General features: G+C 44.8%; 1 protein-coding gene across 1 annotated transcript in view; it reads right to left on the reverse strand.

Moving 5' to 3' along the window:
- Positions 1 to 15,218, reverse strand: part of LOC137373173 (di-N-acetylchitobiase-like) — a 48,206-nt gene extending 32,988 nt beyond the window's left edge. The window contains exons 1-2 of the mRNA XM_068038030.1: positions 15,069 to 15,218; positions 13,586 to 13,724 (exon numbers count right to left, since the gene is read on the reverse strand). Coding sequence (XP_067894131.1) covers positions 13,586 to 13,724; positions 15,069 to 15,218 — 289 coding nt within the window. The remainder of the gene's footprint in view (positions 1 to 13,585; positions 13,725 to 15,068) is intronic.
- Between the last annotated feature and the right edge of the window lie 10,210 nt (positions 15,219 to 25,428).

Raw genomic sequence — 25,428 nt, forward strand, 5'->3', positions numbered from 1 at the left:
TGATGGTGGAAGAGGAGAAATCTCATCAGGGCAGAGTCAGAAGAGTGGAGCGGGTGCGCTGGACCGAGGCTCAGTACACAATAGGGTAGGACTTTCAGTAAACTACATTCCACTTTTTAATTCTGGCTTAAGTGGCATACTACTGTTGTGACATGTAATAAATGTTCCACCTATTTATTTGTAGGTTATTAAAATCAAGATATCCTGTCATCTGGAGTTAGGGAGGATGTCAAAAAGCTAAACCTCAAAGGTAGTATTGTCTGGATTACTCCTTTTGCCACACATGAAAAAAAGTAAACATAGGAGGATAGGGCAGTTAATGTGTGGCTAGAAACATGGTGCAGGAGGGAGGGCTTTAGATTCCTGAGAGATTGGGAGCTCTGTGGCAGAAGGGACCTCTTCAAGGTAGACAAGCTTTATACAAATTTGGCAGGGAGTTGGCACCAAGATGTACAATTACAAGGTAGAAACAAGGTTCACAGTGGACTGGGAGGGACAGTTAGAATTATGTCAAGATGGGAGTGCATATAAATGTACAAAGTGTGGTTAATAAAGTTGGTGAGCTGCAGGCACAAATAACCTGCCTGCAAACGCGACATGAAGTCCTGTGACATTGATCACAAGTCGTGGGAGTCAGTTGCCAGCGATCGACAGAGCTGGTGGGCAGCCATAAAGGCAGGGCTAAAGTGTGGCGCGTCGAAGAGACTTAGCAGTTGGCAGGAAAAAAGACCGAAGCACAAGGGGACAGCCAACCGTGTAACAGCCCCAACAACCAATTTTATCTGCAGTGCCTGTGGAAGAGTCTGTCACTCTAGAATTGGCCTTTATAGCAACTCCAGGTGCTGCTTCACAAACCACTGACCACCTCCAGGCGCTTACCCATTGTCTCTTGTGAAAAGGAGCCCAAAGAAGAAGAAGAAGAAGAAGGTATTCAAGAACGATAGGGAAGAAAAAGACGAAGGGTAACAGAATTAAGAAAATATTACGGTGCTAGAAAGAGTCAATGTCCTTGAGAGGTCAAACACAGAATCTATTTGGTTGGAGTTAGGAAACAATAAAGCAGCCATTACACTACTTGATGTACTTAACAGGGCAAAAATAGTGGTAAGGAGATAAAGGAGCAGATTTGCAAAGATGTAACAGAGTGGTAAAGAACTATAGCGTCATGGTAACAGGAGACTTTAATGACCCCAATATTGAATGGGCAGCGATTGTGTTAAAAGCAGAGAAGGGAAGGAATTTATCAAATGTGTTCAGTTGAACATTCTTGATCAGTATCTTTCATGTCCAGTTAGGAAGGCAGCATTGCTGGGGAATGAAGTTGGTTTGAGTTAATTAAGGAAAGTCAGCATGGATTTGTATAAGGCAGATCATGCCTGATATAGTAAGACATGTTTAGATGTGTAATAAAAACAAGAAATGCTGGAATCACTCAGCAGGTCTGGCAGCATCTGTGGAAAGAGAAGCAGAGTTAACGTTTTGGGTCAGTGACCCTTCATCGGAAGGGTTTAGATGTTTAGATGTGCATGTGCAGTAACTCTTTGTATGTAAATGTTTCAGTTCAGTTAGAATAAAACCCATCTTTATTTTGTATATTAAGTGAGTCTTAACAATAGGTCACATACCAAGGGACAAGTAATGTTATGCGGTGGCTGTGCAGGGATATATTTATTTTTTCTGAAGACCACCAAATATCGCACAGTGACAATTTTTCTTAAAGTATACATCAAAAGAGAGAAGAAGGAACAGCAAGCTGCCGGAGTGGCCGAAGATTGAGCAGAAGAGCAGCGATTAAAAAGCCCCACACATTGCAGTGAGTGATGACACTGAGAGGACCCTGAGAAATGTTGGAGTTCTGTAAGTACAACATGCAATTTGCCAGGAGATTAGAGCCTTCACCAATTTGGCAGTGGGTCGAAAAGTTTTCAAAGCACTAGCCAAAGCCCATGACTGTGCTATTTCTTTTTATTCATTCATGGGATGTGGGCGTTGCTGGCCAGGCCAGCATTTATTGCCCATCCCTAATTGCCTTGAGAACAAAGAACAAAGAACAAAGAACAGTGCAGCACAGGAACAGGCCATTCGGCCCTCCAAGCCTGCGCCGATCTTGATGCCTGCCTAAACAAACACCTTCTGCACTTCCAGGGCCCATATCTCTCTATTCCTTTCCTATTCATGTATTTGTCAAGATGTCTCTTAAACGTCGCTATCGTATCTGCTTCTACCATCTCCCCTGGCAGCAAGTTCCAAGCACTCGCCACCCTCTGTGTAAAAAACTTGCCTCGCACATCCCCTCTAAACTTTGCCCCTCGCACCTTAAACCTATATCCCCTAGTAACTGACTCTTCCACCCTGGGAAAAAGCTTCTGACTATCCACTCTGTCCATGCCGCTCATAACTTTGTAAACCTCTATCATGTCGCCCCTCCACCTCCATCGTTCCAGTGAAAACAATCCGAGTTTTTCCAACCTCTCCTCATAGCTAATGCCCTCCAGACCAGGCAACATCCTGGTGAACCTCCTCTGTAACCTATCCAAAGCCTCCACGTCCTTCTGGTAGTGTGGTGACCAGAATTGCACGCAATATTCTAAGTGTGGCCTAACTAAGGTTCTGTACAGCTGCAACATGACTTGCCAATTTTTATACTCTATGCCCCGACCGATGAAGGCAAGCATGCCGAATGCCTTCTTGACTACCTTATCCACCTGCGTTGCCACTTTCAGTGACCTGTGGACCTGTACGCCCAGATCTCTCTGCCTGTCAATACTCCTAAGGGTTCTGCCATTTACTGTATACTTCCCACCTGCATTAGACCTTCCAAAATGCATTACCTCACATTTCTCCGGATTAAACTCCATCTGCCATTTCTCCGCCCAAGTCTCCAACCGATCTACATCCTGCTGTATCCTCTGACAATCCTCATCATTATCCGCAACTCCACCAACCTTTGTGTCGTACGCAAATTTACTAATCAGACTAGCTACATTTTCCTCCAAATCATTTATATATACTACAAACAGCAAAGGTCCCAGCACTGATCCCTGCGGAACACCACTAGTCACATCCCTCCATTCAGAAAAACACCCATCCACTCATACCCTCTGTCTTCTATGACCAAGCCAGTTCTGTATCCATCTTGCCAGCTCACCCCTGATTCGGTGTGACTTCACCTTTTGTACCAGTCTGCCATGAGGGACCTTGTCAAAGGCTTTATTAAAGTCCATATAGACAACATCCACTGCCCTTCCTTCATCAATCATCTTCGTCACTTCATCAAAAATGTCAATCAAATTAGTAAGACACGACCTCCCCTTCACAAAACCATGCTGTCTCTCGCTAATCAATTTGTTTGTTTCCAAATGGGAGTAAATCCTGTCCCGAATAATCCTCTCTAATTTCCCTACCACTGATGTAAGGCTCACCGGCCTATAACTTCCTGGATTATCCATGCCAACCTTCTTAAACAAAGGAACAACATTGGCTATTCTCCAGTCCTCTGGGACCTCACCTATAGCCAATGAGGATGCAAAGATTTCTGTCAAGGCCACAGCAATTTCTTCCCTTGCCTCCCTCAGTATTCTAGGTTAGATCCCATCAGGCCCTGGGGACTTATCTACCTTAATGTTTTGCAAGACACCCAACACCTCCTCCTTTTTGACAATGAGATGACTGAGACTATCTGCACTCCCTTCCCTAGGCTCATCATCCACCAAGTCCTTCTCTTTGGTGAATACTGATGCAAAGTACTCATTTAGCACCTCGCCCATTTCCTCTGGCTCCACACATAGATTACCATCTCTGTCCTTGAGTGGGCCAACCCTTTCCCTGGTTACCTTCTTGCTCTTTATATATGCATAGAAAGCCTTGGGATTTTACTTAATCCTGTTTGCCAATGACTTTTCATGACCCCTTTTAGCCCTCCTAAATCCTTGCTAAGTTCCTTCCTACTGTCTTTTTAGTCCTCAAGAGCTTCGTCTGTTCCTAGCCTTCCAGCCATTACAAATGCTTCCTTTTTCTTTTTGACTAGGCTCACAATATCCCATGTTATCCAAGCTTCCCGAAACTTGCCAAACTTGTCTTTCTTCCTCACAGGAACATGCTGGTGCTGGATTTGAATCAGCTGACATTTGAAAGACTCCCACATGTCAGATGTTGATCTACCCTCAAACAGCCGCCCCCAATCTAAATTCTTCAGTTCCTGCCTAATAGTGTTATAATTAGCCTTCCCCCAATTTAGCACCTTCACCCGAGGACTACTCTTATCCTTATCCACTAGTACCTTAAAATTTATGGAATTATGGTCACTGCTCCCGTAATGCTCCCCCACTGAAACTTCGACCACCTGGCCGGGCTCATTCCCCAATTCCAGGTCCAGAATGGCCCCATCCCTAGTTGGACTATCTACATACTATTTGAAGAAGTCCTCCTGGATGCTCCTCACAAATTCTGCCCCATCCAAGCCCCCAGCACTAAGTGAGTCCCAGTCAATATCGGGGAAGTTAAAATCACCCACCACCACATCTTTCCAAAATCTGTCTACATATCTGTTCCTCGACCTCCCGCTGGCTGTTGGGAGGCCTGTATTAAACCCCCAACATCGTGACTGCACCCTTCCTATTCCTGAGCTCCACTCATATTGCCTCACTGCATGACCCCTCTGAGGTGTCCTCCCGCAGTACAGCTGTGATATTCTCCTTAACCAGTAATGCAACTCCCCCACCCCTTTTACATCCCCCTCTATCCCGCCTGAAGGTTCTAAAGCCTGGAACATTTAGCTGCCACTCCTGCCCTTCCCTCAGCCAAGTCTCTGTAATAGCAAAAACATCATATTGCCAAGTACTAATCCAAGCTCTAAGTTCATCTGCCTTACCTGTTATAGTTCTCGCATTGAAACAAATGCACTTCAGACCACCAGTCCCGCTGTGCTCAGCAACATCTCCCTGCCTGCTCTTCCTCTTAGTCCTACTAGCCTTATTTACTACGTCTTCCTCATTAATTTCACTAGCTGTCCTACTGCTCTGGTTCCCACCCCCCCTGCCACACTCGTTTAAACCCTCCCGAGTGACGCTAGCAAACCTTGCAGACAGGATATTAGTGCCCCTCCAGTTTAGATGCAACCCGTCCTTCTTGTACAGGTCCCATCTGTCCCTGAAGAGAGCCCAATGGTCCAGATATCTGAAACCCTCCCTTCTCCACCAGCTGCTGAGCCACGTGTTTAGCTGCACTACCTTCCTATTTCTAGCCTCACTGGCACGTGGCACAGGGAGTAATCCAGAGATTACAACCCGAGAGGTCCTGCTTTTTAACTTACTCCCTAACACCCTAAACTCCCCCTGCAGGACCTCATCACTCTTCCTGCCTATGTCGTTGGTACCGATGTATACCACAACCTCTGGCTGTTCACCCTCCCCCTTCAGAATGCCCCCTGTCCGTTCACAGACATCTTGACCCAGGCCCCAAGGAGGCAACATACCATCCTCAGAAGGTGGTGGTGAGCTGTCTTCTTGAACCACTGCAGTCCATGTGGGGTAGGTACATCCACATTGCTGTTAGGAAGGGAGTTCCAGGATTTTGACCCAGCGACAGTGAAGGAACGGTGATATAGTTCCAAGTCAGGATGGTGTGTGACTTGGAGGGGAACTTGCAGGTGGTGGTGTTCCCATGCATTTACTGCCTTTGTCCTTCTAGTTGACAGAGGTCGCGGGTTTGGAAGATGCTGTCAAAGGAGCCTTGGTGAGTTGCTGCAGTGCATCTTGTAGATGGTACACAATGCTGCCACTGTGCGTCGGTGGTAGAGCGAGTGAATGTTTGTAGATGGGGTGCCAGTCAAGCGGGCTTGTCGAGCTTCTTGAGTGTTGTTGGAGTTGCACCCATCCAGGCAAGTGGAGAGTATTCCCTCACACTCCTGACTTGTGCCTTGTAGATGGTGGACAGGCGTTGGGGAGTCAGGAGGTGAGGTACTTCCCTCAGGATTCCTAGCCTCTGACCTGCTCTTGTTGCCACTGTATTTAGATGGCTACTCCAGTTCAGTTTCTGGTCAATGGTAGCCCCTAGGATGTTGATAGTGGGGGATTCAGCGATGGTAATGCCATTCAATGTCAAGGGAAGATGGTTAGATTCTCTCTTGTTGGAGATGGTCATTGCCTGGCACTTGTGTGGTGCGAATGTTACTTGCCACTTATCAGCCCAAGCCTGGATATTGTCCAGGTCCTGCTGCATTTCGACACGGACTGCTTCAGTATCTGAGGAGTCACGAATGGTGCTGAACATTGTGCAACCATCAGTGAACATCCCCACTTCTGACCTTATGATTGAAAGTAGGTCATTGATGAAGCAGCTGAAGATGGTTGGGCCTCGGACACAACCCTGAGGAACTCCTGCAGTGATGTCCTGGAGCTCAGATGATTGATCTCCAACAACCACAACCATCTTCCTTTGCGCGAGGTATGACTTCAGCCAGCAGACCGTTTTCCCCCTGATTCCCATTGACCTCAGTTTTGCTAGGGCTCCTTGATGCCAGACTCGGTCAAATACTGCCTTAATGTCAAGGGCAGTCACTCTCACCTCACCTCTTGAGTTCAGCTCTTTTGTCCATGTTTGATCCAAGGCTGTAATGAGGTCAGGAGCTGAGTGGCCCTGGCGGAACCCAAACTGAGCGTCACTGAGCAGGTTATTGCTAAGCAAGTGCCGCTTGATGGTACTGTTGATAACACCTTCCATCACTTTATTGATGATTGAGAGCAGACTGATGGGGCGGGAAATGGATTGGTTGGACTTGTCCTGCTTTTTGTGTACAGGACATACCTGGGCAATTTTCCACATTGCAGGGTAGATGCCAGTGTTGTAGCTGTACTGGAACAGCTTGGCTCGGGGCACGGCGATTTCTGGAGCACAGGTCTTCAGTACTTTTGCCGGAATGTTGTCAGGGCCCATAGCTTTTGCAGTATCCAGTGCCTTCAGTCGTTTCTTGATATCACGTGGAGTGAATCGAAATGGCTGAAGTCTGGCATCTGTGATGTTGGGGACTCCAGGAGGAGGCCCAGATTGTTGCAAATGCTTCAGCCTTATCTTTCACACTGATATGCTGGGCTCCCCCATCATTGAGGTTGGGGATATTTGTGGAGCCACTTCCTCCAGTTAGTTGTTTAATTGTCCACCACCATTCACGGCTGGATGTGGCAGGACTGCAGAGCTGAGATCTGATCCGTTGGTTATGGGATCGCTTAGCTCTGTCTATCGCATGCTGCTTACATAGTTTGGCACGCAGATAGTCCTGTGTTGTAGCTTCACCAGGTTGACACCTCATTTTGAGGTATGCCTGGTGCTGCTCCTGGCATGCCCTCCTGCACTCTTCTTTGATCATAATCATAAGAACTCGGAGCAGGAGTAGGCCGTCCGGCCCCTCGAGCCTGCTCCGCCATTCAATAAGATCATGGCTGATCTTTTCATGGACTCAGATCCACTTACCCGCACTCCCACCGTATCCCTTAATTCCTTTATTGTTCAAAAAGATATCTACCTTAGCTTTAAAGACGTTTACTGAAGAAGCGTCAACTACTTCACTGGGCAAGGAATTCCATAGATTAACAACCCTCTGGGTGAAGAAGTTCCTTCTTAATTCAGTCCTAAATCTGCTCCCTCTAATCTTGAGGATTTGCCCTCTTGTCCCAGCTTCACCTGCCAGTGGAAACATCCTCTCTACTTGTATCTTATCTATTCCCTTCATGATTTTATATGTTTCTATAAGATCCCCCCTCATTCTTCTGAACTCCAATGAATATAATCCCTATCTACTCAATCTCTCCTCATAAGCCAACCCCCTCAACTCCGGAATCAACCTAGTGAACCTCCTCTGCACCCTCTCCAGTGCCAGTATATCCTTTCTCAAGTAAGAAGACCAAAACTGCACACAGTACTCCAGGTGCGGCCTCACCAGTACCTTATACAGCTGCAACATAACCTCTCTGCTTTTAAACTCAATCCCTTTAGCAATGAAGGACAAAATTCCATTTGCCTTCCTAATTACTTGCTGTACCTGCAGACCAACCTTCTGCGATTCATGCACAAGGACACCTAGGTCCCTCTGCATAGCAGCATGCTGTAACTTTTTACCATTCAAGTAATAATCCTTTTTACTGTTACTCCTACCGAAATGAATGACTTCACATTTATTAACATTGTATTCCATCTGCCAGACCTTTGCCCACTCACTCAATGTATCTATGTTCCTCTGCAAAGTTTCACAGTCATCTGCACACTTTGCTCTGCCACTCATCTTAGTGTCATCTGCAAACTTTGACACCCTACACCTGGTCCCCAACTCCAAATCATCTATATAAATTGTAAATAATTGCGGTCCCAACACCGATCCCTGAGGCACACCACTAGTGACTGATTGCCAACCAGAATAGCACTCATTTATCCCCACTCTCTGCTTCCTGTTAGTCAACCAATCCTCTATCCATGCTAATACTTTACCCCTAACGCCATGCGTCCTTATCTTCTGCAGCAGCCTCTTGTGCGGCACCTTGTCGAAGGCCTTTTGGAAATCTAGGTACACCACATCCTCTGGGTCCCCATTGTCCACCTTGCTCATAATGTCATCATAGAATTCCAAAAGATTTGTCAAGCATGACCTGCCCTTCAAGAACCCATGCTGCGTCTGCCCAACGGGACAATTTCTACCGAGATGCCCTGCTATTTTTTCCTTGATAATAGACTCAAGCATCTTCCCCACTACAGGGTTGAACCAGGGTTGGTCTCCTGGCTTGATGGTAATGGTAGAGTGGGGGATATGCCGGGCCATGAGGTTACAGATTGTGGTTGTGTACAATTCTGCTGCTGCTGATGGCACACAGCGCCTCATGGATGCCTAGTTTTGCATTGCTAGATCTGTTCGAAATCTATCCCATTTAGCATGGTGATAGTGCCACACAACACGATGGACGGTATCCTCAAAGTGAAGGCAGGACTTCGTCTCCAAAAGGACTGTGCGGTGGTCTCTCCTACCAATACTGTCATGGACAGAAGCATCTGCGGCAGGCAGATTGGTGAGGACCAGGTCAAGTATTTTTTCCCTCGTGTTGCTTCCCCCACTACCTTTCGCAAACCCAGTCTAGCAGCTATGTCCTTTAGGTCTCGGCCACCTCGGTCAGTAGTGGCGCTACCGAGCCACTCTTGGTGATGGACATTGAAGTCCCCCACCCAGAGTACATTTTGTGCCCTCGCCACCCTCAGTGCTTCCTCCAAGTGGTGTTCAACATGGAGGAATACTGAGTCATCAGCTGAGGGCGGGCAGTAGGTGGTAATCAGTAGGAGGTTACCTTGCCCATGTTTGACCTGATGTAATGAGACTTCATGGGGTCTGGAGTCGATGTTGAGGACTCCCAGGGCAACTCCCTCCCTACTGTATACCACTGTGCCACCACCTCTGGTGCGTCTGTCCTGCCGGTGGGACAGGACATACCCGGGGATGGTGATGGCAGTGTCTGGGACATTGTCTGTAAGGTATAATTTTGTGAGTATGACTATGTCAGGCTGTTGCTTGACTAGTCTGTGGGACAGCTCTCCCAACTTTGGCACAAGCCCCCAGATGTTAGTAAGGAAGACTTTGCAGTGTCGACAGGGCTGGGTTTGCCGTTGTCGTTTCCGATGCCTAGGTCGATGCTGGGTGCTCCGTCCGGTTTCATTCCTTTTTATTGACTTTGTAGTGGTTAGGTACAACTGAGTGGCTTGCTGGGCCATTTCAGAGGGCATGCAAGAGATAACCACATTGCTGTGGGTCTGGAGTCACATGTAGGCCAGACCAGGTAAGAACAGCAGATTTCCTTCCCTGAAGGACATCAGTGAACCAGATGGGTTTTGACAACAATTGACATCATTAGACTAGCTTTTAATTCCAGATTTATTAACTAAATTCAAATTCCACCTTCTGCTGTGGTGGGATTTGAACCCATGTCCCCAGAGAAATACCCTGGGTTTCTGGGTTACTAGTCCAGTGTGCCAACTGTGCAACAAACAAATTTCTCTGCAGCACCTGTGGAAGAGCCTGTCACTCCAGAATTGGCCTTTATAGCCACTCCAGGCGCTGCTTCACAAACCACTGACCACCTCCACGCGCATATCCATTGTCTCTCGAGATAAGGAGGCCCAAAAGAAAGTCCAGTGATAATACCACTACGCCACCACCTACCCCAGTAAGTTGTTGGAAGTCGTTAATGGTTGAAATTCATCGCTGGAGAAGGAAAGTATCACTTATTGCTGGAATTAGACTACAGACTGTTATACTGTTGAAGAACCTTCTTTCGCCATCGGACGGCTGTGAGGACTTCAAGCAACATTGGACTGTAAATTAGCAAGGACCCTAATTTTTTCTATTTTAAATGTTGTTTGTGTCTTAGTAGTGGTTAAGAATTTAGTTTTTCTAATTAAACAATTAATTTGTTGATTTAAAGACACCTGTTTTGGTTAGTCTCCTTCAAGGGTTAATAGAAGGTACAATTTGGTTGGGTCTTTCTTTAATTTGGAAAGTTTAAAATTATATGTTAGGTGATGTGTAGAGGGATGGAATTGAATTAACAATGCGTTTCTCCCACCACAATCAGAATCGTATATTTTGATTGGGGGCTTTGACTGGAGCGGTCGGTAGTAACAAGGCATAGAATTAGTGTTACGATCGTCAATGGAGACCAGCAACAATTCAAAAGAATCTAATCCACCGACTGACCATAATTTAGGAAACCAAACCAAACAGACAAGTTTTCACTTTTATAAATTTTACTTTAACACTCAAACCAAAACCAACATAAATTAAACGTGAAGCAACATACCAATCATGGTCAATATATATGTTACAAATTACACCTTAACTATCAGATACAACATGAATGGGTCTCACTGTTTCACTGGGTATACCACCCAGCATATTTGGCACTAAATTACATTCACACAGTTCTTCACAACTCAGAGGTTCCTCAGCTACATTTTCAGATCTTTCTTCAAGGATTTAGCCACTGTTCTTCAAACAGTAATCCCCCTCAATACGAACTCCCTGGGTGTGGTCTTTACCACAAGGTGCACTTCTCCAGAATCTCCTCAGCTCTGCTCACGACAGTCTTGATGGCGCGGACTTATCAGTCTTCCCCTTATCTGAGTCCTTTAGTGACAACTTGTGCATTTCATGGCTGGATCTGCTTAGTCAGCTACTTTAAGTAACAGAAACAGCTCCTGGATTGAGTTTTCACTTTCTTCTGCTTGCTGGCACTCCACTTCTGCCTGATCTGCCTTGTTTGGGGAGGACTCTGTCTCCCTTTATCTGGTTCTAACCGGTGTCAGGTACCATGGAAACCTAGTTATTTTTTCAGCTTCTGTTACTGTTTTGTTCGGGTCCATTTCTGTTTCAGTTCTAGTTTTTGCTTTAATTCTAGTTTCCCTCTCAGTTAGGGTCTAAAAAAAAAACAACCTTTGCAACCATGGATTCCATCACAATAGAAAAAGGGTGGCAAAAGGAGGTGCCGATTAGAGACCTGAAAGGTGATTTACACGTGATGAGATTTTACCTTAAAAGGTCACCTCTGTGGAGAGAGAGGTAGGGGTCAACCAAAGACTACAGAAGGCCAAAATTTTCCATCCAGAGAAGCTGTGTGAGGCTGACCAGCTCAGCAAAGGAGCACTACCTCCAAAACGCCATTTGAAAACATCTTTGAACAACTGAGGCAGAGAGAAATTGCCAAAGTGACTTTGAATTTCCCACTTGCAGCAGTAAAGCAGAAGTCTGCAGCACCTCAGCAAACATCCAGGCCTGCACCTTTGAAAAGACTTTCCTTCCAATATGATTCAACAGATTTCTGCAAACCATGAAATACTTACATCCCTTGGGACTTGAATTACATCTTACCTTTTTCTTTCTCTCCATCTATCCTTGTGTATGTATATGTGTGAATGTGAGTGGGTGAAGGTTGCGATCAACAGTCGGGCTGAAACACTAGCTTTACAGAAACACCATCTGCGGTCAGTTGGGAGGTGAAAAGTAGAAGCCAGCCACACCATTTCCCACCTCTCCATAACACATTTGATAAAGTGCTACATAGCAGGCTTGTCAGTAAAGTTAGAGCCCATGGAATAAACAGGACAGTGGCAGCATGGATACGAAATTGGCAAAATGGCAGGAAACAGAGTGTAGTTGTGAACAGTTTTTGGACTGGAGGAAGGTCTATAGTGGGGTTCCTGAGGGGACGGTGTTGGAACGCCTGCTTTTCTTGATCTATATTAATGAGCTAGACTTGGGTGTACAGGCCACAATTTCAAAATTGGGAGATGACACAAAACATGGAAGTATTGTGAACTGTGAGGAGGATAGTGATAAACTTCAAGAGGACATAGACAGATCAGTGGAACGGGCGGGCAAGTCACAGATGAATTTTAATGCATAAAAGTGAATCATTTTGGTCGGAAGAATGAGGAGAGGCAATAAAAATTAAAGGGTACATTTTTAACGGAGGTGCAGGAGCATAGGCACCTGGCGATATCTGTGCACAAATCACTGAAGGTTGCAGCGCAGGTTGAGAAAGCATTAATAAAGCATATTGGATCCTGGGCTTTATAAAAACAAAGCAGTTAGGATAAACCTGTATAAAACACCGTTGAGCCACAAATGAGTATTGTGTCCAATTCTGGGCACCACACTTTAGAAAGGGTGCAGAAAAGTTTCATGAGAATGGTTCCAGGGATGAGGAACATCAGTTATGTGGATATGTTGGAGAAGCTGGGCTGTTCTTCTTGGAGAAGAGAAGATTAAGAGGAGATTTGATGGAGGTGTAAACGATCATGAGGAGTCTGGACAGGGTAGACAGAGAAACTGTTCCCATTGACAGAAAGATTGAGAACTTGAAGACGCTGATTTAAGGTGAATGTCAAAAGAAGCAATGGCACATCAGGAAATACTTTTTCATGCAGCGAGCGTTTACGATCTGGAATGCACTGCCTGAGAGTGTGGTGGAGGCAGCTTCAATGGAACTCTTCATAAGCGAATTGGATAATTATCTGAAGAGAAAAATTTGCAGGGCTATGGAAAAAGATGGGGTAAGGGGACGAGGTGAGTTGCTATTGCAGAGAGCTGGCACAAATAGGACCGGCTGAATGGCCTCCTTCTGTGCTCTAACCATTCTGTGATTCTATGAAGACAGAAGACGTGTGTTGATATAAGATTTTTCATATATCAAAAAATCTGGAGTGCAGAATCATTAGCAGAATAATTAATAGTTGTTTCGGAGCTGTCCAGGTATTTCAGCACTGTCACATCAAGAACAGCAATATCATAGAATGACATAAAATATACAGCACACAAACAGGCCATTCGGCCCAATCAGTCCATTCCGGTGATTACACTCAAGACTCAAACACTGACCCGAAACGTTAACTCTGCTTCTCTTTTCACAGATGCTGCCAGACCTGCTGAGTGGTTCCAGCATTTCTTGTTTTTACCTCAAACCTGTACACTGCATGTTCCATTACGTGGTTCTCAATAATACAGCTTGCATTAGAAGACAGAAGAATATTTGATTTTTTCTGTGATAAAATTAGTTACCTTTCAGGACAACTCGAACTTTATTTGCGTGAGCATGACACACAAGATCAGCTTGTGGAGAATTCAGGGCGACAACAGTCGTGACCTTGGACCAGTCATAATGTATCCAATCTGTTCCTCCATGATAAAACACCATGACCTGATACAAAAATAAAACTGTCAGCTGCAGTAATGAAGGATATAAAACTGACATTAAAAATATAGATTTTCCTGATCAATATAGTTGTCCCCAGGGTACAGGATAAGGAAGGGATAATGAACACATCTAGTCTGCAGGTTATATTGATGGAGCTCCTGTTCCTGCCACACTGCCCACTTAGTAACATTACTCTGAAATAAATACTAACCTCATCAACTACACAGCAGTTACAGAGACATTTAACACAAACATTTGTTCAAAGATCTGCTAAATTGTATTCAGTTTAATCATGACCAGGGTCCCAGTTTTACAATGACCGAGGTCAAATCACAATTTTATTCCATGTGATTCCAGGATTTTTAACTGGTGTTTCTGGATCAATATTGTGTGAAATCTGCAAACCTGAACCATGGTATGAGGCTGTAAGAGTTAGATCACACATCATTTAAGACTCTGCACATTGGAGAAACATTAAAAACACATTTTATTGATGCTGCACTTGTTAAAATATCTTTGCACTGCCCAATACTACGGCTGGTCCTATTTTACACAGGCTGTAACTATACCAAGATTAACACTTGAACATATTTATTATATATAACAGGATTCTCTTTGCATTTCGACAATAATCTGAGCTGCCCCTTGCGCTGCTGCACCAGCTTCACCTGTCACTGACCCCGACTCACAGCCTCAGCCTGTTCCTGATACTTGGACTGTGTTAACGACCCCTCTCCAGTCTGTATCTCCCCCGGAGCCCAGGCTGGAGCCTGACTGGAGAACTCTCTACCCCACATCAACCCAGTCCAGCCCGATCCCCCCAGTCTAGCCCAGCCCGATCCCCCCAGTCCAGTCCACCCCAGCCCGATCCCCCCAGTCCAGTCCAGCACAGCCCGATCCCCCCAGTCCAGTCCAGCACAGCCCGAACCCCCCTGTCCAGTCCACCCCAGCCCGATCCCCCCAGTCCAGTCCAGCCCAGCCCGATCCCCCCCAGTCCAGTCCAGCCCAGCCCGAGCCCCCCAGTCCAGTCCAGCCCAGCCCAAGCCCCCCAGTCCAGTCCAGTCCAGCCCGAGCCCCCCAGTCCAGCCCAGCCCGATCCCCCCAGTCCAGTCCATCCCAGCCCCGGGGGGTGGAGTCCCGGCCCCTGGTGTAAAAGGAACATCCTAAAGAGGACAATCTCTGACCTTCCACATCAGTGCGGGTGAGAGGAGCTGAACCACATGAGGAAAGGCAGGAGTTCACATCCCAATGCTCCATTCCAAGTGTTACTGCTCAACACACTTCAAAAGACAACTTCAAGTAAACTAACTCTTTTCCCGAGGGAATTTAATGATCTGAGACACTCACCTCAACTTGGTACTGATGGTCCGCGGGTATGGGTTGACACAGATCCCGTGTTGAACAATGACACGGATTCTGGGAAAAGACCCCGGAGTCTCCGCCGATCCACAGCGCCAGCACCGCCAGAGCCCGCACCAATACCAAACTCCAGCGCATCCTCTCCGCCGGAGATGAAAATCCGTCAGACACAGTGAGATGGTTTATTTATATTGAGCTGCATGTGACTGATGATGAAACCTCCTGGATCTCTATCTCTATCTCACTTTGTGTGATAATAGTGGAATGTTGACGCAAGTTTCATCCTGTCAAATGCAACTTTGTTGGGAAGTTCTCTTCTCCCCCTCTCTTCCTGTCTTGTGCAACATTCATCCCTGAACCTTTGCAGCACTTCCTCCCTGTCTTGACCAGCTTTCTTCTCTGAACCTCTCTCTCCCTTTCTGACTTTGCCAATATTCATCTCTCAACTTCTGATTCCATGCCCTCCGTGCCCACTGCCATTCCCTCCATCTCTGTAGCAACATTCATCGGTGACCCTCTTTGCCCCCATTCCTTCCTGTCTTGGCCAACATTCATCCCTGAATCTCTGATTGCCCTCCCCTCCCCTCCTCCATCAGTTCTTCCATCTCTGGAACAACATTTGTTTCCCCCATCCTCCCCCCTTATTCCCTCTCTTGGCCATCATTCATTCTCCAATAAATCAAAGGCAAAATACTGCAGATGCTGGAAATCTGAATTAAAAACAGTAAGTGCCGAAAATACTCAACTGGTCTGAAAGCATCTGTGTACTGTGTAACAGTTAACATTGCCCGTCTGTGACCTTTCATCAGAACTCAACCTCTTTACAACCTTTCCCCACCTCCTCCTTGCTTTGGTCAAGATTTATCCTCAAAGCTTCCCCACCTATTTTACATGCCAAAAGCAACATTCATCACTAAACCCTTTTCTCCTGTCTTGGGAAACATCTATCCCGAATATCTCTTTTGCCTGCTCCCTTGAAAACTCTTCTGCCCACATCCTCCGTGTCTTGTGTAACATTTATCTTCAAATCTTTTTCCTGTCTTCCTCTGTGTCTTGCACAACATTCATTCCTGAATCACTCACTCCTTCCTCCATGTCTTGCGCAACATTCATCCATTAACTATTGTCCCCCTTCCTCCCAGAACCTCTCTCCCTGCCTTGGCCAATATTCATTCTCAAACCTCTTTCTCACACTCCGTGCCCTGAGCAGCATTTATCCCTGAATCCCTGTCCATCCTGTCTTGGCCAACTTTAATCCAGGAAAATCTCTCCCCTTCCTCGCTGAGTTAGAAATGATCATCCCTGAATATCACGGCTCCCTCCATCCCTGTCTTCAACAACTTATCTTTATATGGCACCTTTAATGTAATAACATTTCCCAAGGTGCTTCACAGGAGCATTATAAAACAAAATATGAAAAGGAGTCACATAAGGAGATCTTAGGGAAGATGAACAAAAGCTTGGTCAAAGAGGTAGTTTTTAAGGAGTGTCATAAAGGAGGAAAGTTAGGTGCAGAGGCAGAGAGGTGTAGGGAATGTATCCCAGAGCTTAGGGCCCATACAACTAAAGGCGCAGCTGCAAATTGTGAAGTGATTAAAATCAGGGATGCACAAGAGGCCAGAGTTAGAGGAGTGCAGATATCTTGGAGGGTTTTGGGGCTGGAGGAGATGACAGAGATAAGGAGGGCATGAGGCAATGGAGGGATTTGTAAACAAGGATGAGAATTTTCAAACCAAGGTGTTGCTTGATGAGGAACCAATGTAAGTCGGCGAGCATAGGGGTGATAGGTGAATAGGACTTGGTATGAGTTATGTCTTGGATAGCAGAGGCTTGGATGACCTCAACTTTATGGGGTGTTACAACCAAGGCAGGAGTAATGCACTGTTAATTCAGACCCGCTACTCCACAGGTCACAGCATATTAGTAAAGTTTCCCACCTACTGGAAAAATAGCCAAATTAATCATTTTATTTATCCCCAGAATAAAGCATGCCAAACCAGGTTGCTTGGAACAACAACAAAATTAAGAATGTATTAATAAACCAAGTTTTAAACGATAATGAGATGAATCTATATGTATGAAAAGATTTTATAAACCCTTAATATTCCTAACCCTCATGCACACACATACATTCAATTACCTAATGGTTAACCGTCAAAAACAGAAATATTGACTTTTACAGAGTTTCTTAGGAATAAATAAATAACAAGGTTGTAACTTTTGGCAGTATTTTCCTAGATCGGTGAGGGGTCCCAGAGTTGAATAGCCAGATGGCACTCAATGGCTCTCCAGGTGAAATTAATTAACAGAGCATGGTGGGTAGGTGTTCAAGGTTGTTCGTCTGCAGCAGGTATCACACAGATCTTTCAGCAACAGGTTCTAACTACTTAAATTTTTACAGTAACAGTCTAACAGTAGAAACTTTATTGAGAGTTCAGTAACTTCCAAAAAGCACAAAAGTCAACAGGACTTGTTCTCAGCAAAGAAGCATTCTCCACAGAGCACAGCAATTCCAGAACTCACACTTCAGGCAGGGATTCTTGACTGGAGACAACAGCAACCAGTCACACCCAAAACACAAGCTTCCTTTCTTCAAAGCAGTGTTTCCCCACAGAGATTAGCAATTCCCCTTTTGTCAGGGTCTCTTCCTCTGTCTTCACCTCAAATTTAACACTTTTTCCCTTGAAATGCTGAGCTTACTTTCAGAAAGAATAGGTCTTTTTCCTCTGGTCTATCAGCAACCCTCACAGCACCTGCCACTGCTAGCTGTTCTGTTTTCCTCTGCAGAATTGAAACTAAAGTCTTTCCATAGGAGTCATAAGACTGTTGTAAAATCTTACTGTGGCTTGGATACAAATTGCTCTGCAGCCTGTACTTCAAATACTAAGCCTCTGCGGTTATTGATCACAGAGACTTTTTTTCAGTCTTAAAGGCACACAGACCTCCCAGTTTTCAAAGAAAAACAAAACTCTTGTGACACCTCCACCTTTGGAAAAATGAAACGCCATTCTTGAATGTGTTTCATTACAATGTGGAACAGAAATTACAAAAAAATTAAACAGATTTTTGCATTCATGTCCTGATTCACTCCACTAAAAATTTACACAATATTTTTGGTAATATGGTTAAAATTGTGACAAAGCATTGGCAAAAACATTGTTTTTTCCTGAAACGTGTATAATTTTCAAGCGATAAGGCTGTAACAATAAACTCTATTTGAACGTTCCAGCATTTCGGTTTTAATTTCTTACGAAGGTTGTCCTCTTCAACCAATGCAACCTTCCAACCGTAGTCTTCCAGTTGTTTCAAGCTTTCCTTCCAAGTATCCCTGTAGACCATCACCTCAGCCAGGTGAACTGCACAGTTAGGAACACTGGCCACTACTGGTTTCACTATTCTCTGAGAAGTTGTTGGGGCATTTTTTGACCGAATGGCATCATTCGGCACTAATAAAGACAGTCTGGTGTGACAAAAGCTGCTATTTCTTTAGCTCGAGTTGTCAAAGGAACTTGACAGTATCCCTTCATCAAATTTATGTATGTAAGACATATGGCACTGCCCACTCTGTCAATACAGTCTTTGAAATGAGAAGTTGGATAGGAGCCTGCCTTCATTACCGCATTGCCTTTTCTGCAGTCTATGCAAAGTCGAGTTGACCGATCAGGTTTAGGCACTAAGACTATTGGTGAATTCCAGCTGCTTTGAGTAGGTTCATTTAAGTTGTTTTCCAGCATGTATTGGATTTCTGCTTTTACTTGGGCCTCTTTGTCTGGACTTAAGCGGGAAGGATGTTGTTTTCAAAGAATAGATTCCCGTACATCCACATCATGTGGGGCCAAGGCTGTACATCCCAGCTTATCCCTACAGATGCTTACAAATGTTATGAGTAGCCTGGTTAGGTCTTTAAGTTGTTCTGCATCTAAGTACAAAAGCATGTTGTCCAATTTTCCTAGCCACTCTGTATTCGCTAACTGGGTAGTAAGAGGTTCAATCTGTGAATTGTCTAGGCCTCCTTCTGTCTCATCCTCACTATTCTTTTCCTTCTCAACAGTCCCCATTACCTTACATCATTCCCTCCGTGACACCCTGGTCCACTCCTCCATTACCCCCACCACCTCGTCCCCGTCCCAGGGCACCTTCCCCTGCAATCACAGGAGCTGTAATACCTGCCCATTTACCTCCTCTCTCCTCACTATCCCAGGCCCCAAACACTCCTTTCAGGTGAAGCAGCGATTTACTTGTACTTCTTTCAATGTAGTATACTGTATTCGCTGCTCACAGTGTGGTCTCCTCTACATTGGGGAGACCAAGCGCAGACTGGGTGACCGCTTTGCAGAACATCTCCGCTCAGTCCGCAAGCAGGACCCTGAGCTTCCGGTTGCTTGCCATTTCAACACTCCCCCCTGCTCTCATGCTCACATCTCTGTCCTGGGATTGCTGCAGTGTTCCAGTGAACATCAACGCAAGCTCGAGGAACAGCATCTCATCTACCAATTCGGCACACTACAGCCTGCCGGACTGAACATTGAGTTCAATAATTTCAGAGCATGACAGCCCCCCATTTTACTTTCATTTTTAGTTAGTTTTTCTTCCTTTTTTCTTTTTTTTACATTCTTTTTTACATTTTTTACAATCCTTTTTTTTTGCATTTATTTCATTTCATCTTAGTTTGTTCAGTTTGCTTACCCACTGTTTTTTTCAGGGTTTTTTCAGGTTTGCACTTGCTGCTGTTCAATAATCAGTGTATTCACACCTAATCTGTACTAATGCTTTGTCTTTCAACACACCATTAACATATTGTTTGCCTTTGCTCCGTGACCTTTTGGTCAGCTATGTGGCCTGGTCCAATCTGCACCTTCTCCTTTGTTATCTCTTGCCCCACCCCCACCTCACTTGCTTATAATCTGTGACTTTTCTAATATTTGTCAGTTCCGAAGAAGGGTCACTGACCCGAAACGTTAACTCTGCTTCTCTTTCCACAGATGCTGCCAGACCTGCTGAGTGATTCCAGCATTTCTTGTTTTTGTTTCAGATTTCCAGCATCCACGGTATTTTGCTTTTACCTTACATACCTGTACTGGCTTATCCTCCTGTCTGTGATGATGTTGCTTTAATATATTGATATGACACAACCGATTCTTTTTCCTGCGATCAGGGGTGTCAATCAAGTAATTCACCTTACCCACTCCATTGATCACTTTATATGGACCGCTGAACCATGCTTTCAATGGTTCACCCTGTAAAGGTAACAATACTTCATCCTCTGGTCGAAAATTGTTGGTCTTTGCATTTTTATCTGTCCATGTTTTCATATTGGCTTGGGATACTTTGTGGTGCTCCTGAGCTACTTTGCAAGCTTTCATCGGCCTTTCCCAGAACACAAATACATAGTCTAGTATCAAAGTATCTTCCTTTGTTCTAAAAATCTGTCCTTGATGAGTTTTAGAGGACCTCTTACTTCATTTTCGTAAACCAATTCGAAAGGACTAAAACCTGCAGACTCTTTTGGCAAATCTCTGTAGCAAATAAAAGAAAGTTTAGCCCTTTATCCCAATCATGCGGATATTCATGACAGTATGTTCTCATCATTGTTTTGAGAGTTTGATGGCACCTCTCTATAGCTCCCTGTGTCTGTGACTGATATGCTGAAGATTTCAACTGTCTGATACCCAGATTGCCCATGACTTCTTGAAATATCTTAGATATGGAATTAGAACCTGGATCTGATTGAACGACAAGTGGTAATCCATATCTCGTAAAGAATTGGGTTAACTTCTCTACTACTACTCTGGCAGTAATTGTCTTAAAAGGAATGGCTTCTGGAAATCAAGTAGCCACAGCCATGACATATGTATTGATATCCTGCTTTTGTTTTTGCCAACGGTCCTACAAAGTCTACTAATACCCTGTTAAATGGTTGCTTTATAATTGGTATGGGAATAAGTGGTGCCGGTTTTATGGTAGGTTGCAGTTTTCCCACCATTTGGCAGGTATGGCATGTTCTGCAAAATTGCTTCACGTCCTTTGTAAGGCCTGGCCAGTAATAATGTTGACCTATATGTGATTTGGTCTTCTGAATCCCCAAATGTCCTGCTCGAGGAATGTCATGTGCTCTCCTTAATAACTCCTGCCGATATTTGGTGGTACCACTATCTGTCGAACAACTGTCCAGACTTCGTCCGCAGGTCTATGAGGCGGTCTCCATTTCCTCTTCAAAACCCAGTCTTCAATATAATGGCCTTCCAGAACTCCTTTCACCTCAGTTTCTGTCAGAGCCGTCTGTGCTATTCTATGTAGCTCTGGATCAGCTTGTTGTGCTGCAATTATAGAAGATTTGTTAAACATCTCATCTGGATTATCCAAATCCCCAAATAACTTGGCTATCTGCTTGTGGTGCCAATTTTATGCCTGACAATGGAACTTGTTCAGCCATTGCTCAGGTTACTACACATACAGGAAATATTCTGGGAACTTGATCCTGTAATTGTCCAGTTTCTCTAACTTCCTTTGGTTTCTCGATGATGACGGGAGATATCGATACTTTTGATCGGCCAAATCATTTCCTAGTAGTAGGTCAATTACCTCAACTGGCAAACTATGGACAACTCCTACACTTACCATCCTAGATATTAGGTCACACTCTAGATGCACTCTTTATAAAGGTACGGGTATATATACTCTGCCAATTCCATGAACTAAAACATTAGTTTTCAGTGGTGCTCTGCTGGAAATGTTATACCATTCCCCAGCAAAAGAGTTTGGGTTGCTCCTATATCCCTAGGTGTAACAGTAGGTTTTCCTTTCTCGCTTGCGGGATATGGAGTTACTTTTCCCTTTGACAAGAATTCATTTCTAACTTTCAAGTATCTTATTCTTGACATCTGCACTTACTTTAGTTTTTGTGTCTGACTTTACAGCTGCCGTTAAAGCTACAGCTTGGTCTGCTGTACTTTCAGTCAAAGAAAGAGGCTGTTCTTCAGCATTAACTTTGGGTACCCCAACAAGTCCCATGGGTGTACCTCGTAACTTCCAGAATTCTGAACGAAGATGTCCTACCTTTTGGCAATAACAACACTTGGACTTGCGGACCTCACTTCTACCCTCAGCATCTCCATTTCAGGCCTGAGGAGGTGATCCCGGGGCATTCCCAGCTATTCTTTCTTGCCCCCGGCTACTTGCCTTCCTTTCACTCTCCCACTTCCTATCCTTCTCGGGTTTACCGGGGTGACTGACATAAGGTTTTGGTTGATTCATAAGCTCAAAATCAGCAGCAACTTCCACTGCTTTACCTGGCATTTAAAACTTTCAGGTTATCATGAGTTCTCACGACTAGTGGGATTGAATTTTTAAATTCCAAGAGACTCAATTCTCGAAGTTCCGAAGAGTTCCGATGAAGGGTCACTGACCCGAAACGTTAACTCTGCTTCTCTTTCCACAGATGCTGCCAGACCTGCTGAGTGGTTCCAGCAATTCTTGTTTTTATTTCAGATTTCCAGCATCCGCAGTATTTTGCTTTTACTCAATTCTCTAAGGTTCTCATACGTGGTTTCCATCTTTAATGCTCCTATCTAACGATCAAAGTTAATTTGCTTCACCCTCTCAAATTCTACGTATGTTTGCCTAACCAATCTCTGTAAATTCTGAAACTTCTGACGGTAAGCTTCAGGGATTAACTCATACACAGTGAGAATAGCCTTTTTTGCTATCTCATAATCTGCAGAAGCCTCTTCAGGAAGCATGGCATAAATTTCATGAGCTCTGCCCATCAACCTGCTTTACATAAGCAATGTCTATCTTTCCTTTGGCCATTTCATTGTTTGGCTATTTTTTCAAAAGAAATGAAAAATGCCTCTACATTCCTTTCCTCAAACTTTGGAAGAGCTTGAATAAATTTAGACAGCTTTTCGCTGAATCCTGAGCTGGATTCAGATTCTTCCTGACCAGAATTTACCCTGGAATCAAGACCACTCCTTTGTCTTAGTTCCATTTCTTTTAATTTGAATTCCCTCTTTCTCTTTCACTTTCTGAAGTGCTCTCTCTTTCTCCCTTTCATATTTTTCCAGTTCAAGTTTTCTTAGTTCTTTTTCAACTTCGAATTTTCTTAATTCTGTTTCTTTTTCTTTCTCCTGTTGAAGCCTAAGTTTTATCATTTCTAACTGAATCTTAGCCACTTCAACTGCATCACCCATTGACTTACTATCTTCTTGTTCTTCCAATTTTAAATGTTGGACTATTACATCAAATATCTCTGCTTTTTTAGCATCTGATTTCAACTCCAACCCCAATTTTCCTGCCAACTCTCAACTTAACCTTGGTCATCCCACAGCAGGGAGAGAGGGAGTGGGTGACCACTAGACAGTCAAGAAGAAATGGGCAGGTAGTGCAGGAGACCCCTGAGTGCATCTCACTCTCCAACAGGTATTCAGTTCTGTATACTGAGCAAAGTGATGCTCCATCTGGGGAGTGCAGCCAGAGCCAAGTCTATGGCACCATGGGTGGCTCAGCTGCACAGCGGGGTACAGGGAAGACTGGAGGAGCTATAGGGCTGGATTTTACGTTGGGAGGATGGGAGCAGGCCACCGGCCTAAAAGTCGGTGGTGAACCCGCTTCTGCCTAGCCTGGGGATCTATCCCACATTTTACGGGTCCCGGCTTGAGGGAGGAAGTCCTGCCTTATCGAGCAGTCAGCCAATCAAGCAGGCTGCTTTGTCCTGGATGGTGTTAAGCTTCTTGAGTGTTGTTGGAGCTGCACCCATCCAGGCAAGTGGAGAGTATTCCATCACACTCCTGACTTGTGCGTTGTAGATGGCGGACAGGCTTTGGGGAGTCAGGAGGTGAGTTACCACATGGTCCCTGGTCTCTGACCTGCTCTTGTAGCCACAGTATTTATCTGGCTACTCCAGTTCAGTTTCTGGTCAATGGTAGCCCCTAGGATGTTGATAGTGGGGGATTCAGCAATGTTAATGCCATTGAATGTCAAGGGGAGATGGTTAGATTCTCTCTTGTTGGAGATGGTCATTGCTTGGCACTTGTGTGGCGCGAATGTTACTTGCCACTTATCAGCCCAAGCCTGGATATTGTCCAAGTCTTGCTGCATTTCTACATGGACTGCTTCAGTATCTGAGGAGTTGCGAATGGTGCTGAACATCGTGCAATCATCAGCGAACATCCCCACTTCTGACCTTATGATTGAAGGAAGGTGCTAATGAGTATAGGAATATTAGGATAGAGGAGATGAATGCATGGCTGGGGAGATGGTGCAAGAGGGGTCGCTTTAGTTTCATGGATCACTGGGTCTGTTTCTAGCGAAGTTGGAACCTGTACAAGTTCGACGGATTGCACCTGAACCGGAAAGGTACCAAAATCCTTGCAGGGAGGTTTGCTAGTACTGTTGGGGGGCATTTAAACTAATTTGGCAGTGGAATGGATTACAGAATGGAGGTACAGTAGGGGGTGATGCACAGTCAAATATAGAAGAGAAACTGAGTCAGCTTGGACGGCAGAGCAAAAATAGACCTGTTAAGGCTCAAGCAAATAATGCAAGGTTGGATTGCATCTATTTTAATGCAAGGAATCTGACTAGTAAGGCAGATGAATTGAGGGCATTGATTAACACATGCAAATATGATATTATTGCTATCACAGAGACATTGAAGGAGGGGCAGGACTGGCAGTTCAATATTCCAGGGTAAAGAATCTTCAGGGGTGACAGGGGAGTGGGTAAAAGTTGAGGTGGCATTACACTGTTGATCAAGGAGTCAATTACTGCAGTAAGGAGGGATGATATCTGGGGCAGCACAGTGGCGCAGTGGTTAGCACCGCAGCCTCACAGCTCCAGGGACCCGGGTTCGATTCTGGGTACTGCCTGTGTGGAGTTTGCAAGTTCTCCCTGTGTCTGCGTGGGTTTTCTCCGGGTGCTCCGGTTTCCTCCCACAAGCCAAAAGACTTGCAGGTTGGTAGGTAAATTGGCCATTATAAATTGTCACTAGTATAGGTAGGTGGTAGGGAAATATAGGGACAGGTGGGGATGTTTGGTAGGAATATGGGATTAGTGTAGGATTAGTATAAAAATGGGTGGTTGATGGTCGGCACAGACTCGGTGGGCCGAAGGGCCTGTTTCAGTGCTGTATCTCTAATCTAATCTAATCTAAACCCTTAGGCTTTCTATAGGTATATCAGGAATAAAAGAATGACTAGAGTTAGATTAGGGCCAATCAAGGATAGTAGTGGGAAGTTGTGTGTGGAATCAGAGGAGATAGGGGAAGTGTTAAATGAATATTTTGCGTCAGTATTTACAGTAGAGAAAGAAAATGTTGTCGAGGAGAATACTGAGATTCAGACTACTGGGC

The sequence above is a fragment of the Heterodontus francisci genome, chromosome 8, assembly GCF_036365525.1.
Source record: "Heterodontus francisci isolate sHetFra1 chromosome 8, sHetFra1.hap1, whole genome shotgun sequence".
NCBI lineage: Eukaryota > Metazoa > Chordata > Chondrichthyes > Heterodontiformes > Heterodontidae > Heterodontus > Heterodontus francisci.